Source organism: Lepus europaeus, chromosome 20, assembly GCF_033115175.1.
Source record: "Lepus europaeus isolate LE1 chromosome 20, mLepTim1.pri, whole genome shotgun sequence".
Lineage (NCBI taxonomy): Eukaryota > Metazoa > Chordata > Mammalia > Lagomorpha > Leporidae > Lepus > Lepus europaeus.
The window spans coordinates 62,923,732-62,939,277 of record NC_084846.1 but is presented as its reverse complement, the minus strand read 5'-3'; the positions used below and the strand labels follow the sequence as shown (position 1 = coordinate 62,939,277).

At 62.9% G+C, this 15,546-nt stretch overlaps 1 protein-coding gene across 6 annotated transcripts; it reads right to left on the bottom strand.

Moving 5' to 3' along the window:
* Positions 1-339: 339 nt before the first annotated feature.
* Positions 340-15,337, bottom strand: UBE2D4 (ubiquitin conjugating enzyme E2 D4 (putative)). Of its 6 annotated transcripts, none has more exons than XM_062178385.1 (8): positions 15,250-15,337; positions 11,684-11,747; positions 9,140-9,171; positions 8,989-9,066; positions 4,965-5,070; positions 3,852-3,945; positions 1,114-1,155; positions 340-733 (listed from the first exon to the last, which is right to left on the bottom strand). In XM_062178385.1, exons 1-8 carry the CDS (start codon positions 15,271-15,273, stop codon positions 622-624), a joined length of 552 nt encoding a protein of 183 aa, XP_062034369.1. In that variant the 5' UTR covers positions 15,274-15,337; the 3' UTR covers positions 340-621. The 6 variants fall into 6 exon arrangements, with proteins under 6 accessions (XP_062034369.1, XP_062034372.1, XP_062034371.1 ...); XM_062178388.1 differs by having other exon boundaries at positions 340-678; XM_062178387.1 differs by having other exon boundaries at positions 340-643.
* Positions 15,338-15,546: the final 209 nt, after the last annotated feature.

The window sequence follows — 15,546 nt, the reverse complement described above, 5'->3', positions numbered from 1 at the left end:
CGCCCAGTTCCAGCTCACTCAAGCATCACTCTGCAGTAGCGGACCAGCCTTCTAACCAGCTCAGGAAAGACCCAGCCTCAATGATTCGGCTTTAGACACTGGAAACCCCTCAACTGTGTTCCCGCTCGGAAGGCATTGTTAGAAAAACGCCTTTCCTGCCTGTGCCGAGCTGAACTCAGCCCAAAGGTCTCAGCTCCTCGGCAAACCTCATCAGAAAGCCAGGTGAGCAAGTCGGTCACTCACCCGACGACTCTATCGAAGGTTCCGAGGAACCTGGAGGGGTTTCCTTGCCTTCTGGTCTGCCTGAAAGGAAAAAGGGGACTGAAGCGTCAGCCGTCATTTCGAGTTATGAGCTCCATTTTAATTGACAGTTAAGGTCTCGCCCCTCCTGTGTGGCCGTCTGAGTGGTTTCCATGTGCACTTCGTGTAGGCTCCAGGTGGGAGGAGGTGTGTGTGTGGGGGGTGAGACCTCATTGCGTAGAAAAGCATACACCGGATCTCTCCCGTGGCATCAGTCTGTCCCCCGCTGTGGGTGGTAGCCTGGCACCTTCCGCTTGCCGCTTCCCGGGGTGGGCCTGCGAGGAAGACTGGCAGCCACAGGCGAGGCCTCCACTTCCAGGGTCACTGCTCCACGCTCCTGGGCCTCCGGAATGAGAGCAGACTCCTCAGGCTGTGGCTCTGTGCAGACAGGGTGAGGAGCCTGCTCTGCCTGGGCACCCAGTCTGGCACTGAGCTGTACAGGCAGAGGGTGTGTGGTGAGGGGTCAGGCTGGGCCCCATGTGGTGCCACAGTGAGCAGCAACTTCTTCTGAGGCCGGGTGAGGGAGACGTGCAGGGCCCAGCCCCAGAGACAAGCAGAGACGCGGGTAGCTGGACGGATTCCAGTGTACCCAGGGAGCCTGCTGATCTGGCACCAAAACACTTGGCACTGTCAAAACCATCACAGTGGCTGACCACGGCCCCGACACTGCAGCAGGACCCAGCGGGTGACCAGCGTTTGTCTGAAGAACACGTGATGTGCTCTGTGGCCCAGCCCACAGTGCAGTCTCACAAGAGACCCCTCTGGCCAGCTTCTGGGCGACGTCTCCCACAAGACCTCGTCCAAGACACTTACAGAGCGTACTTCTGTGTCCACTCTCTCGCCAGTCTGTTGTACCTGGAAGACAAAGCAGAGGGAGTGACCCCCACTTGGAACGGTCACCTCCTCTCAGCGTGGAGCAGAGAGCAGGAGTGCCGCGGGGGGCGCTGGGTTAGGCAGCCAGGGCTGCGGTGAGTGAAATAAAGACCTCGCTGAGTCCTGTTGGTTCTCGGAACCGATCCACTGGGGAAGATCGCCTAAGGCAGCAAACCCCCGCACCTGCGCTTTCCTGTCACAACGTGCGTGCGGGAGAAGAGGGAGAGACAGTCACAGCTCATCCGGGAAGAGCCCCAGGCAGCCACTCCACAAACCCACAACACAGGCGTGGGCGGCTGAGGCTGGGCTGCCTCTGCCCCTGGCCACCCTGGACGTCTGCCCGGGGTGGTAGAGGGGAGGACTAGGCGAGCCCGTGTGTGAGACATGCACAGCAGGCCTGGCACCCAGGGAGCGCCATGTGTCATTACTACTGTGAGGTCTGTGCAGACTCCGGTTAGAGGAACAAGGGAAGGAACTTGATGTGTCTAAAATGGCTCCGGGGGTGAGCAAGTAAGATACCGCTCGGGGGGCCAGCACTGTGGTTCACGGGGTAGAGCCCCCGCCTGCAGTGCCAGGATTCCACGTGGGTGCTGGTTCGTGTCCTTCTGCTCCACCTGCTAATGGCCTGGGAAAGGCAGAAGATGGTCCACGTGTTTGGGCCCCTGCCACCCACACGGGAGACCTGGATGGAGCTCCTGGTTCCTGGCTTCATTCCGGCTCAGCCCTAGCTGTTGTAGCCATCTGGGAGTGAGCCAGCGGATGGAGCATCTCTCTCTTGATGTCCCTCTCTCTAATTCTTTCAAATAAATAAATAAATCTTAAAAAAGAAAGAAAAATAAGCCCCTTGGGTCACCTACATCCCACACTGGCAGTGTCTGGGTTCAAGTCCTGTCTCGGCTTCCCGCCAGTGTGTACTGTGGGAGGCAGCAAATGATGGCTCAAATGCCCGGGGCCCTGCCACCCATGTGGCTGCCGGCCATAAAAAGTCCTAACAATAAAATGTTAAATAAGTACAATTTAAATCTAGTCATTGAAAATTATTTTCATTATCAGGAAACTTCAATGGAAATCATGAGATTTATAAAGGTCTCAAAAACACAAGTTGGAAAAACGACATTCTAATCTCTTCAGACAGAAGAGGAGTAATGAACTAAAAACTCACTGAAAATACTCTTAAAATTTACCTATTTTTGGCTGGCGCTGTGGCTTAACAGGCTAATCCTCTGCCTTGCGGCGCTGGCACACCAGGTTCTAGTCCCAGTTGGGGCACCAGATTCTATCCCGGTTGCCCCTCTTCCAGGCCAGCTCTCTGCTATGGCCCAGGAAGGCAGTGGAGGATGGCCCAAGTGCTTGGGCCCTGCACCCGCATGGGAGACCAGGAGAAGCACCTGGCTCCTGGCTTCGGATCAGCGAGATGCGCCGGCCGCAGCGGCCGTTGGAGGGTGAACCAATGGCAAAAAGGAAGACCTTTCTCCCTGTCTCTCTCACTATCCACTCTGCCTGTCAAAAAAAAAAAAAAAAAAAAAAAAAATTACCTATTTGAAAGGCAGAGTTGCAGAGGGAGAGAAGAGGTCTTGCATCCACTGGTTCACTCTCCAAATGGCCACAATGACTGGGGCTGGGAGTTTCTTCCAGGTCTCCCACGGGGGTGGCAGGGGCCCAAGGATTTGGGCCACCCTCCGTTGCTTTCCTAGGCCATTAATGGGGGCTGGATCAGAAAGGAGCATCGGGACTTGAACCAGCACCCACATGGAGCTGATGTCTCAGGCAGCTCTACTGGCTATATACCACACCAGCCCCAGGAGAGACACATTTTATTCACTGGTTCATTCCCCAAATGTTCACAAAAGCCAGAGCTGGGCCAAACCAAAGCCAGGAACCCAGGCCCCCATTCAGGTCTCCCACTGTGCTGACGGTGGCCCTTCGCTGGAGCCTCTGTCTCCTGCCTCCAGAGCGCATCGGCAGGAAGCTGGATCGGCAGGGCAGGTGGGACTTGACCAGCACTTTGATCCGGGTGTGCAGCCCCAGCACCCTTCCCCAGCGACACACCTGCAGGGCGCTGCTCCTGCCGCCGGGCCCCAGCCACACTGCCCCCCTCACTGCCGTCAGCACTCAGATGAATGCTGACCCCCGGCCTGCTCCGCCCACCACAGCGGCCCCATTCCGCAGCACACGTGGCCGTGCCTGGCCGAGGGTGCTGCACTTCTACAGTTCCAGGTGTGGCCGTCAGTGTTTAAACACAGCAGTGGGTCTCAGGGTCCGTGAAACAGAACACAACACTGCTGCTCGCAGCCGGCCAGCTGACCGCGGCAGTGTCTCCTGCCTGCCCTGCCGCTCCGCCTCACCCTGGTGAGTCCGAGCAGCCCCGCGGTCTTACACTAGACTTCAGAATTTACTCCAGATTTTCTTCTGCGTGCACTCTCGGCTGGCCACTGACTGCCGGCCCCGAGAGCAGAGCTCGGCAACAGGGGCTACCGTGTAGCAGCGGCGGATGCGCCGTCCAGGAGGGTGAGGGGCGAGCTGCTCTTGTCTCCTCCCTTCTTGGAGCCAGAGGATGTGTTAGTGAGTGCCAGGAGTCCAAGCCCAGGGAGCAGCAGGGAGGCCCAGCTCAGGGAAGGGTGGTGCCCGGTAATGCCCGGGGCAGCGGCAGCACAAAGGCAACCCTAGAGGACGCGTACTTCTCTCTGTCAGCCTTGTAGGTGTGGGCTATCTCCGGCACCAGTGGGTCATCGGGATTGGGGTCGCAGAGCAAGGAGCAGATGGACAGGAGAACTGGGGAGAGAAGAAAGGGTCAGTCAGCTGCAGGTGCGCCTGGGTCTGGGAGGCCCCCCCAGGCCGGCTGCTCGGGTGACCGGGTGGCTGCTGGGGCGTCAGCAGCCCCACTGGACGACTCTGCGGGGCACCCCAGGGGCCGTGACAGGATGCACTTTGCCCACACGGAGGGCAGCTGTCACGTCCCAATGTCCCAGCACGCTGCTCCGGGGGCCTCCCTCCTCGTGCCGCCGGCCCTCACCCCCCTTCCCAACGACGCCCTCCTGGTCCCAGCCTGACGCTCCCACCCTTGTCTGCCCCACACCACACCCCCTGGCATCTGGTCCCAGCCACTCTGCCACCTGAGAAGCAAACAGGAGGTCAGAGCACAGGGGAACCTGCCTTGGAACGCCCAGAGCGGCCCCTCCTCGGCTCCCTGCTCCCAGGCTGCACCGGGCAGCAGCTGTCTCAGGGTCTGGGGACTGCTTCACAAGGGTGAACCCTGTGGACACCGCCTGCCCCCGCAGGGACCTGCTGTGTCCCGCAGTCCCACGGCTGCTGCCTCAACAGCCTTCCAACGCCGGCCCTCGTCGGCTGCCCGAGGCTCCAGCGCTGCACCGCCCCCTCCATCTGCCACTTGTTTCTTGGGGCGACTTCTTCTGTGGGATGGACGGTGCTGTCTGCATTCGGGGCTCGCCCCACTCAGCCCTGGCTGCTCTGGTGGAGGCCCTGGGCCAGGCCCTGGACCTCTTCCCTCAGACTGGATTTCTCAGAGAGGTGAACAGAAGGCCAGGTGACATCTGGCTTTCTTATTTTTAGACCGGAAGTCCAAGTAGAATCAATTCTGCCTGCACCAGGCCACCCTGGGAGCCCCTCACGGCACCAGCTGCTAGAACTGCTGGGTGGGCCCGGTGTGTGGGCTCGGGGGTGGCTGGCACTGAGCGCCCAGGGAAAGCCACTGCTCTGAGCCTGCTTGTCTGCCCGGCCAGTGCTGGGACACGCGCGCGCGCACGCACACACACAGCCGGGAGCCACTCCACCTTTGGACACGGTCAGCGCCGGGGACCACTGTGACCGCAGGACGTCCAGGCAGATGCTGCCGTTGCTGTTGATATTGGGGTGATAGATTTTGGTTGTGAAAGCAACCTGCAAAGATAAGGGACCCCAGTCAGAGCCACAGCGACGGCCGGACAATGCAGCAGCATGGAGGCAGGTGCTGCTGCGCTGTGTCCAGTGGGCTCGGTGCAGGTCCCCACCCCGCACCCTGACGGGACACGGCAGGGGTGACCACAGAAGTCCCCTGCACCCCTGCTGGATCCTCGTTGTGAACACACCCACACTGGGACTCCGGAGGTGGCGCACTCTGGGAGTACAGGGAGGGTGTGGAAAGGACCACACACAACTCTAGTCAGGGCTACGGCAGGGGACAGAGTCACCACAGGGCAAGAGACAAAACCCACTCGCCGCCCCGTGCCAACGGCTTGGCTCACTCTGGTCAGCCTAGGCAAGACTGCAAGTTTCAGTCTAGGCAGAGGTTGTGCTGCTGTCCGACATGTTCCCTGCACAGGAGCCCAGCCTTCCCGTTCCTATTTGTGTCCAAGACCCTCTTGTCAGGATTCAGCCTTCAAATGCCCTTGCATGTTTCGGAGTGAGGATGCACAGTAGCCAAAGATACAGTGCCCCCTGGCGGTCCCGGAGGGGCTGGGCTGTGGCACAGGTCTACAGTGAGCGGCAGGTGCTCACAGGCTAGAACCTCCAGAGGCAGCGTGGCCAGGGCAGGGGAAACTGATCCCAAGGGCAGAGAAAGCAGCACTCACAGGTGCTTGTGCAAGTGTCCATGGAGCCTGAGAGACGCAGAGATGGCCAGGGCTGCAGAGGCAGGGCCCACTGTCCACTGCACAGTCTCCCCGTCTGACCCCTGCTCACCCCACCTCCCCGTCCTGTCTGACCCCTCCCCCCTCCCCCTCCCATCTGACCCCACATCCCCCCGTCTGACCCCTGCTCACCCCTCCACCTCCCACCTGACCCCACATCCCCCCATCTGACCCCTGCTCACCCCACCTCCTCCTCCTGTCTGACCCCTGCTCACCCCCCTCCCCCTCCCATCTGACCCCACATCCCCCCATCTGACCCCACCTCTCCCGTCTGAGCCCTGCTCACCTCGCATCCCCTCCTATCTGACCCCTGCTCACCCCCCATCCCCCTCCTGTGTGACTCCTGACCCCTGCTCACCCCACATCCTCCTTCTGTCTGACCCCTGCCTGACCCCACATCCCCATCTGACCCCTGCTCACCCCTCCCCCTCCCTTCTGACCCCTGCCTGACCCCACATACCCGACCCCTGCTCAACCCCACCTCCTCATCCCATCTGACCTCTGCCTGATCCACATCCCCGTCTGACCTCTGCTCACCCCACAATCTCCTCCTGTCTGACCCTACATCCCCCTCCTGTCTGACCCTGATCACCCCACCTTGCCCTCCCATCTGACACCTGCCTGATCCCACACCCCCCGTCTGACCCCTACTCACCCCCCATCCCCCTCCTGTCTGACCCCTGCTCACCCCCCACCCCCCTCCTGTCTGACCCCTGCTCACCCCCATCCTCCCCGTCTGACCTCTGCTCACCCCAGCTCCCCTCCTGTCTGACCCCTGCTCACCCCCCATCCTCCGTTGTCTGACCCCTGCTCACCCCAGCTCCCCCCTCCTGTCTGACCCCTGCTCACCCCCCACCCCCCTCCTGTGTGACCCCTGACCCTGCCTGACCCCTGCTTGACCCCTGCCTGACCCCTGCCTGCTCCTACTGCCTGCTAGAAGCCGCAGCTGCACTTCATTTCTCAGACAAGCTCTTGCCCCTCAGAATCTTTACCGTAACGTAACGGGGCTGTGAGCCCTGGCTGGGCTGCTCGTGGTTTGTGGAGTCATCCCCACGCTGTCAGGGCAGCTCTGCCTGTCCCCGAGCGGGACCAGAGTCCACTCCACAGCGGCCAACACTGCCCCCCGTGGGCGGACGGGCGCCTGCCGTGCCGACACGTATGATTTCTGCGTGCCTGGCCAGCTCATCAGGCACACACACGTGATTTTTGGAAAGCATCTTCTTCAGCCGCAATGCAGAGGGGCTGTGTGCACCTGACCTGCACGCGTCCACTCCCATGGGGTCCCTGGGGCCGGGCCTGCTTCCAGAGGGCCTCCGACACCAAGAGTCTGCCTCACTGTGTCCACAAGGACCACACCACCGTGGCAGGGAAATGCCTGCCACACACCAGTCCAGTTTGTCTCGTGGCCCTGCGCAAGGACAGTGTCAGAGACAGAAGCACTGCTTTCTGTGGCGGAATCTCTCACCTCGCAGGTCGCATTCCTCCTCGTCAAAATAACCCCAACTCCCCTAACAGCCGCTGCCTGGGCCCTCAGGGGTCCTGAGATGCCCAAGAGGACCAGGCACGTGTCCGCTGAGCCCGAAGAGGCCGGGAGGGAGCTGAGCTGGAGGACCCACAGGGCAGGGCAGGGCTGGAGGCTGCGGGAGCAGCAGACAGAGCGCCTGTCTACTTGGCCACACGGCCACTCCCCTGCCAAGGGCTCAGGGACCCTGGGCACATTCGACATGATTTAGAGCACCAGGGCCAGACGTCGGCCACCAGCTCGAACACACAACAGAGGCTCGAGGTCAGACTGGACCGGGGCCTTCGAGACCAGCAGAGAAAGGGAGGCACGGTGGCTTCCCGCCCCAGGCTGCACCGCCCTGGCCACGCGCAGACCTGAGAAAACGTCACAGAAACCCTAAGTGAGGGCCTGACGCCATGACAGAGCCGCACCCCTCAATGCCACCAGGGAAACCGAGGCCCCAGCACAGATGGCGGCAGTGACCGCCGGTCACCAGGAGCTGGGCGCCGCGGCCCTCGGAGGACGCCGGCAGCAATGCTCTCAGACTGGGGCAGGGCAGTGACGCGGGTGCTGACAACGGCGGAAGCGGACGAGGGGTTCACGGAAGCTCCTTGTGTTATTTTTGCAACTTGTTTCTAAGCTAAAATTAATTCACAATACAGTTTTAAAGGCTGACGTGCTGGGCTGGTGTTCCACCCTCAGCGACGGGCCACGTCACCCTCAGGAAATGATGCGTCCTTTTCAAGCCTCACTTCCCGTATTTTGGAAATGAGACTGAAGGCGTGCACTGGCAGACACAGGCAAGACCCGGAGGAGCCTGTGGGCCTACAGCAGACGGCCCTCGTGTGCCCACCACTAGGTCTCTAGTTCACAAACTTTCACCACCGCTGAACCAGAAACAGAGAAGAGCTGTTACAAGGGCCGTGAACCTGGGCTCCACCTCCCAGCAGCCAGGGCCTCCTCTTCCCGCCCCACACTCCACTGTCCTCTGGAGTCACTGGTCGGCCCCCTCAGCGGATGCCCACACAAGGGCTAGAGCGGTCTGGCTCCTCCCACCCCAGACCATTTGCACACAAAGGCTGCTGGGCTCCGGCCTGTGCTGCTCCTAGGCACGACATCCCTGTTTCCTCCACAGGGCTCTGAGCCTCGACGGGCGGGGCAGCTGGTCCAGTAGGCACAGTCCAGGGGGCTGGTCTCTGCAGCTCCCCCACGCCATGGGGTGTGCGCGTGAGGTGCACCTTAATAAACAGAACCCATCTGCAGGGTCCCGGGCCAGGCGTCTCCACCCTGGCACCTGACTGCTCTGCTGTGGGAGGGGGCTGTCCTGGAGCAGCACCCCTGGCTCTTACCCACTGGACACCAGCAGCAAGCCCCGCCCTCCACAACAAGTCCTGGTGAGCCAGTATCCCAGCATTTGTCCACAGCGCGTTCCAGGCAAATCTTAGCTGACAGCCTGGTCTTGGGCTGGGAGGCCCTGCAGAGAGGGAGCCGGCGCCTGAGGCACAACCAGATGTCGCAGCAGCTGCAGCAGCCTCACGAGCGCCCCTTCCCAAGGGCCCTTCCGCACCCTGACCCCTCTCTCCACAGGGATTCCGCGAGTCCAGATCTGATGTCCTGGGGGCGGCGGCTCTCAGCTCTCTTCACTGCGACTGGGAAAGCCCTTTCACTGGGCGCTGTGCTGCTCACCTTCGGGGGCTTGAAAGGGTAGTCCGTAGGAAAGTGGATGGTCAGGAAGAAAAGCCCACCTTGGTAGGGACTGTCGGTCTGCAAGGAGACACAGGGAGGTCAGGGGCCACGCCACGCACAAGGACGAGGCGCAAACTGGAGCATGACGTACCGGGCCCAGGATGGTGGCCTGCCAGTGGAACACTGCAAGACAGAAGAGAGACGGGACGTGAGGCCCCAGCCGGCAAGTGGGCTCTACCGACAGGCCCGCCCTCACTTCTGACGCCAGCCAGGAGTGGGGTTCCCTGAACCACCTGTGGGACCACTCGCTCGACCTCCCTGAGCTGACAGCGGCTGCGCACCGCGGGGTTCACTACGGGGAACAACACAGAGGAGTATGGGAGGTCGGCCCGTGAGGCCAAACTGCTGACACCAACAAGCAGGGCCACTCGTGCCGACCGCCGAGTGCAGGCCCGCCATGGGCCAGGCCCACCGCCGCAGGCCACGCGCTGGCCCGTCTCTACCCTAAGTCTCCCCGCTGGTGGGGGCCGAGGTCCCAGACAGCCAGACGCTGCTGTCGCGAGAGGCCGCCCAGAGCCGCCGCCCAGAGTCTGAGGACGGCTCGGCCCCTCTGCAGAGCACCGGGCCGCAGCGAAGCCTCAGCCACTCTGCACACGGCTCGGCAACACCTTCTCTTCCCTGGCTTCACTCGGTTCATTTCGAAGCCCCCTTCCAGGAGTCCCTCTTAGGATCCGACTGCCTGTGGCCATGGGGCCTCCCAGGGCCACCCCACCTGCGTCCTCTCTGGCTCACCCGGACTCGGTGACAAGGCAAGAGGAGACCTCTCCCTGCAGCAGCCGGGCTGGGCCCCCCACGGTTCAGAGCCTTCTGGGCATCACACCTCCTGCTCCTCTGCTGGGCCTCGGGTACAGCACTGCTCTGCCCACCCAGAGCAGCTCCCATGCGCTCTGCAAACACCTCCCAGGCTCCCACGTCCTGAGCGGCCAGGGCAGTGGCTCCAGAGCCTCTGGGGAAATGCTTTGTCATTCGGACTCAGGATGGGCGTGGAATTGGCTCGAGGCTTCAGGCTCATCATGGCCGGGGCTTCCCGTCGCCAATTCAAATACCCGACCGGCTCCACCCGTGACAGCGGGACCAGGAGGGCACCGGAGCGTGGGGTGAGGCCACAGCGCTGGGACTAAACAGAAGTTCCCGGCCCAAAGAAACGCTGTGGAAGAGAAGGCCTCCGCTACACGAGGCCACCTGAGTGACGACGTCCGTCCTTGATGACCGTGAAAGGGCTTTGACAACTGCCCTGTGTCAGCACAGGAGCCCGTGGGAGCGACAGGCAACAGGACGGACCTTGGTGGACAGGTCAGGATCCTCTGGCCCCGGTCACCTGGACCTGAGGGCTGCTGTGACAGAGCAGGGCTCGCGAGCAGTGAGAGAAGATGGCCCCACAGAGAGCATGCCGGGAGGGAGCTGTGTGCCCGGGGCGGGGACAGCCCTGCGGCGGCCAGAGCCTCACCTGGCACGGGGCTGTGGTGTAGGCACGGGGGGGGGGGGGGGGGGCGCGGAGCTGCATGCAGGAGCTGCCTCCAGGCGCTAAGGCTGCATTGGTCAGCTCTCCCTACAGAGTCTACTTGAACGGGACAGGTGAGGGAGGCAAGTGGGCCGTGGGTGCAGGAGCCATGGGGGGCGTCCTTCAGAGCGGGCTGAGCCTCCTGCGGGGCCCACCCGCCTTGGCGCCTCTGCCGACCTGGGGCCAGGACCCTCCCTTCTCCCTAGCTCTGTGAATTTTCTCTTTCTTAACAGAACTGTAGTAAAATATATAGAACGTAAGATACGCCATTCACGCACTGGTGAGTGTGCAGTCAGTGGCACTGCACACACTCGGGGCGGTGTGACACCCCAAACAGGAGTCCCGCCCCACCAGCCGCCGCCGCCACGCCTCCCTCCCCAGCCTCTGCTGCACTTCACCTACTTTCTGGGGACTTGCCCGTCTCGACTTCCGTGTAGGAAGCCGGCAGTATTTGCCCTGTGGTTTCCGGCTTGCTTCTCTTAGCTGTCCATCTGCCGTGTCGTGGTGCGTGTCAGAACCACAGACGGGCACGGGGTTGCTAGCACTTGAGGACGACTGTGAGCGAGGGTGCTGGGCGCCACCTCCTGTAGCAGCACCTCCCCCCACCTGTCTGCACACGCTGCTGCCCCCAAGCCTCAGGTAGCGCGCAGGAAGCCAGGGTGGGGGCGAGTTCAGAGCTGGCAGCCCCAGCACTGGGTAGCCTGCAGCCGGCCGTGAGGAACACAGGGGCCAGCGGTGCTGCTTCTCTAACCTCTGAGCAGCTGCCTGGGGCTGCTTCTCGGGGGTCCCCTGGGGAAAGCGGAAGTGGGAGAGAGAACAGGAACCACCGTCTCTGCGGCCCAGGGGCTGCAGTGGCTCCAGGTCCTGCCGCACCAGCCACGGGACATTTGTACCTGCACCCTTGGCAGGCAGAGGCACTTCCCAGCCCACGTGACACTGACCCGGGACAGGCCCTGTGAAGGGAGGGGTGATCCGGGCGGAGCCGCTGCATTCTGGGAGTAAGCTGACCACCCACGCTGGGGCAGCTCACGCTGTTAGTGAGCAAATGGCAGGAGAACAGCTCAGTGCTCAGCTGACAAGCACAGGCCTCTCAAGCGCAAGGCCCTGCAGCCCACGGCCACCCAGGATACTCACGGTCGTCCCCCACGGGTCCCGCGGAGCACTGGGCCGGAGGATCCCTCTGCAGGTCAGTCAGTTCCTAGGACAGCAGACAGCCATCAGGCTGGGGCGCGGCTGGGTGGGCCACACACAGCCGCCCCGCAGAGTCTCTTGGTGGGAGGGGCTAGAGACAAGGTGCTCAGGGGGCCCTGTCCTGGCTCGGAAAACAGCAGACTGGGAGAAATGAAAGAGGTGAAGCTGCACCAAGGTCACGGCGCTGCAGGCCAGCGGACAGGGGTCTCCACACGCAGGGCTGCCTTCCCTCAGCCCCAGCCTCCCTGCTGCTGCTCAGGTGGGGGACACTCCCCTCCCAGTGCCCAGGACAGAAAGCGCCCCAGAGAGCCAGGCCCAGGAGAAGGGCTGGGGGTGACAGCGCTGCATGCGGCTCTGGATTTCTTCTTATTTCTTTTTTTCTTAAGAAAAAGATTTTATTTATTTGAGAGGCAGAATTATAGACAGAGAGAGGGAGAGACAGAGAAAAAGGTCTTCCATCCACTGGTTCACTCCCTAAATAGTCACAACAGCCAGAGCTAGGCTGATTGGAAGCCAGGAGCTTCTTCCAGGTCTCCCATGTGGGTGCAGGGGCCCAAGCACTTGGCCCATCTTCCACTGCTTTCCCAGGCCATCAGCAGGGAGCTGGATCAGAAGAGGAAGAGCCAGGACACGAACTGGAGCCCACATGGGATGCCACAGCGCCAGCCCCAAGGCTCTGTATTTCGATCCCCCCCACCTCACCAACACTGGTTTCTGAAAGTCCCAGGGTCCTGAACGAGGAGACTGTAGGCACGGGAGCCCAAGGCTAACCTGCTTCCCACCATGCCCGGAGGGGCCAGAAACTGCACCCTAACCAGACCCCTTTATGGGACATCAACGCTGGCTCCAGTCCCTAGAAGTGCTCCCCACCCAAGATCCGCACGGTGGCCCTCAAGCGGAGTTTGCATGGAAGAGGAAGCTCCCTCCTGTCCCCAGGTCCAGCACACTGTGGGTCCCACGGAGGGCGGCACGCGTGACAGCGTGTCCTGTGGCAGGGAAACCCCTCCGGGGTGGGCAGATCCCCGCGTCCCAGTGCACACCTGGCCTGTGGTGTTTCTCCTTCCACGGGACCAGCTCTGTCTCATCCACAAAGACCCGGCTGGGGCCAGCGCTGCTGTGGCGTAGCGGGTAAAGTCACCGCCTGCAGCGCCGGCATCCCACATGGGCACTGGTTCCAGTCCTGGCTGTGGCGTAGCGGGTAAAGTCACCACCTGCAGCGCCGGCATCCCACATGGGCACTGGTTCCAGTCCCGGCTGTGGCATAGCGGGTAAAGTCACCGCCTGCAGCGCCGGCATCCCACATGGGCACTGGTTCCAGTTCCGGCTGCTCCTCTTCTGATCCAGCTCTCTGCTGTGGCCTGGGAAAGCAGTGGAGGATGGCCCAAGTCTTTGGGCTCCTGCACCCTGTGGGAGACCCGGAAGAAGCTCCTGGCTCCTGGCTTCGGATCGGAGCAGCTCCAGCCATTGTGGCCAGTTGGGGAGTGAACCAGCGGATGGAAGACCTCTCTCTTTGCCTGTCCTTCTCTCTTTGCAACTCTTTTAAATAAATAAATAAATCTTAAAACCAAAACAAAACAAAACAAAAAAAACACTCTGCTGGTCCCCTGGATGTCTCTGGTCCACTCATCACGCCACTAGCCCTCACCCTCTGGCCACCTGCTATTGCTCTCACTTCCCTGCAAATTTGGCCACGACGAGGGTATTAAAGCCAGAAGCCAGCAGACGGGACAAGTCGGGGTGTTCTGCCCCCAGGGGCTGCCTCCTCCACCCCTCCAGTCCCTCACTGGCTGCTCTCAGTGGGCACGTGGCCCCCTGAACCCCTATCCTCACTGGACCTGGACGCGCTGGGGAAGCAGCCATGCTGGCTGTGCAGGGGAGCCTGGGAACCACTGAGGCCGAGCAGGGGAGCAGAGGTGCCCCTGATGAACCACTCTGCCCCACTCACCTCCCCGCTCTGCCCCCACAGCACTCTGCCATTACACTGCTCCCTCCATGCTGTGCTCACCTCCCGCTGCGCTCACCTCCCTCTGTGCTCACCTCCCTGCGCTCACTTCCCTCTGTGCTCACCTCTCCCCCACCCCGCACTCACCTCCCTCTGCGTTCTCCTCCCCGCTGCACTCACCTCCCTCTGCGTCCTCCTCCCCGCTGCACTCACCTCCCTCTGCGTTCTCCTCCCCGCTGCACTCACCTCCCTCTGCGCTCACCTCTCTCTGCGCTCACCTCTCCCTGCGCTCACCTCTCTCTGTGCTCACCTCTCCCTGCTCTCACCTCTCCCTGCGCTCACCTCCCTCTGCGCTCACCTCCCTGCTGTGCTACCTCCCCACTCTGCACCCACAGCACTCTGCCATCACACTGCCATCATGGCCGCTCACTGCCCTGACCATGGCCCTCTCACCTCCGCCTCCACTCCGCTCACCTCCCCGCTGTGCTCATCTCTCACCTCCACTATGGAGCCTCGGGTTTGGCACAGCCATGCCCAGGTGTGAAGGCACTCCCGGGACAGCTGAGTGGCGACTGAACAGGTGGGGGCAAGAAAGGCCAGTTCAGGCCAAAGCCCCTGCAGCTCAGAGCTGTCCACACCCCGGGCTTTTCCACAGGCTCACCTGACAGGCCCAGAAGGCTCGGGTCCGAGGCCCAGCTCCATACCCGGTTCAGCTCTTTGGGCCTCAGTACAATGCCCTGTGAGGCTGGACGCAGGCTTGAGGCCAGCCCGCGGGCACCCTCCGGCACTACAAACCTTAACACACAGCGCGTTCGCAAAGCACCCAGGCCGCCAGCTTACCCGGGATGCCCCCACTGGCAACACACAAGGACTGGAGCCCTGGGCGGGAGGCCACGCGTTCGGCAGGAGTTGTACAGCCGGGAGTGCATGCAGGCCGGGAAGGCAAGGCGAGACAGGTCCGCGGCCTGGCCGGAGTCCCGCCCACCAACCCCGCGTCCGGCACCAGGATCACGTCCTGCCACTCCGACCAATGACCGGCCGTGAACTCCTGGGCCGTTAACGCGCAAGGTGATGGCCACCCCTGCTATCAAACAGCGACACGGACGCCACGCGAACAAGTCGGGCACCAGATACGATCGTTTACAAGCCTGGAGCAGGTGCGCTAACAGCTCACTGGAGCGGCGGAGCCGCAGAGACCTTCGCTGTCTTCCACCTGCACTTCTCACACTCCAGGCCGAGCACCCAGCTACCGCGGGGCTGCACCTGCCGCCGCCCCGGCACCACGGCTCGGCGGCAGGCCCCGCCCCGGGAAGGCCCCGCCCCCGGGAAGGCCCCTCCCATCGCGCCGGCGGCCCCGCCCATGGCCCTGCCCCGCGACTAGGCCACGCCCCGGGACGCGGGTCCGCCCACCGCGCCGGCGGCCCCGCCCACGGGACGCGGCCCCGCCCACCGCGCCAGCGGCAGTTCCTCGCTCCCGGGCCGGCCGCCAGTCACTCGGCGGCGACGCCCCGCCTTCCTCTCCACACCTGGACGCCCAGGGCGGAGCGTGGGTGGGCGGCTCCCTTACCTTCTGGATCCGCTTCAGCGCCATCCTCCCGCGTCTGGGGTCCGGCGGCCCGGCGGGGCAGCCAGAGGCGGCCAGCTGCGGGCTCGGCCGCGCGCTGCACGCTGGGAGCCGCCGCCTGCGCGTGCGCGCCGCGGGGCACTGTGGGGCGGACGCCGGCGCCGCGTGTCCCGGCGGCCGAGGGCCCCGGCGGGCGCAGGCCCGCGCGCCCTGCCCTGTGGCTTGGGCCGGGGTCCGTAGGGGGCCGGACGCGGTGACGCCCGCCGCGTGTTGCCCTGTGCGCCGCGGCGCCCCCGCGGG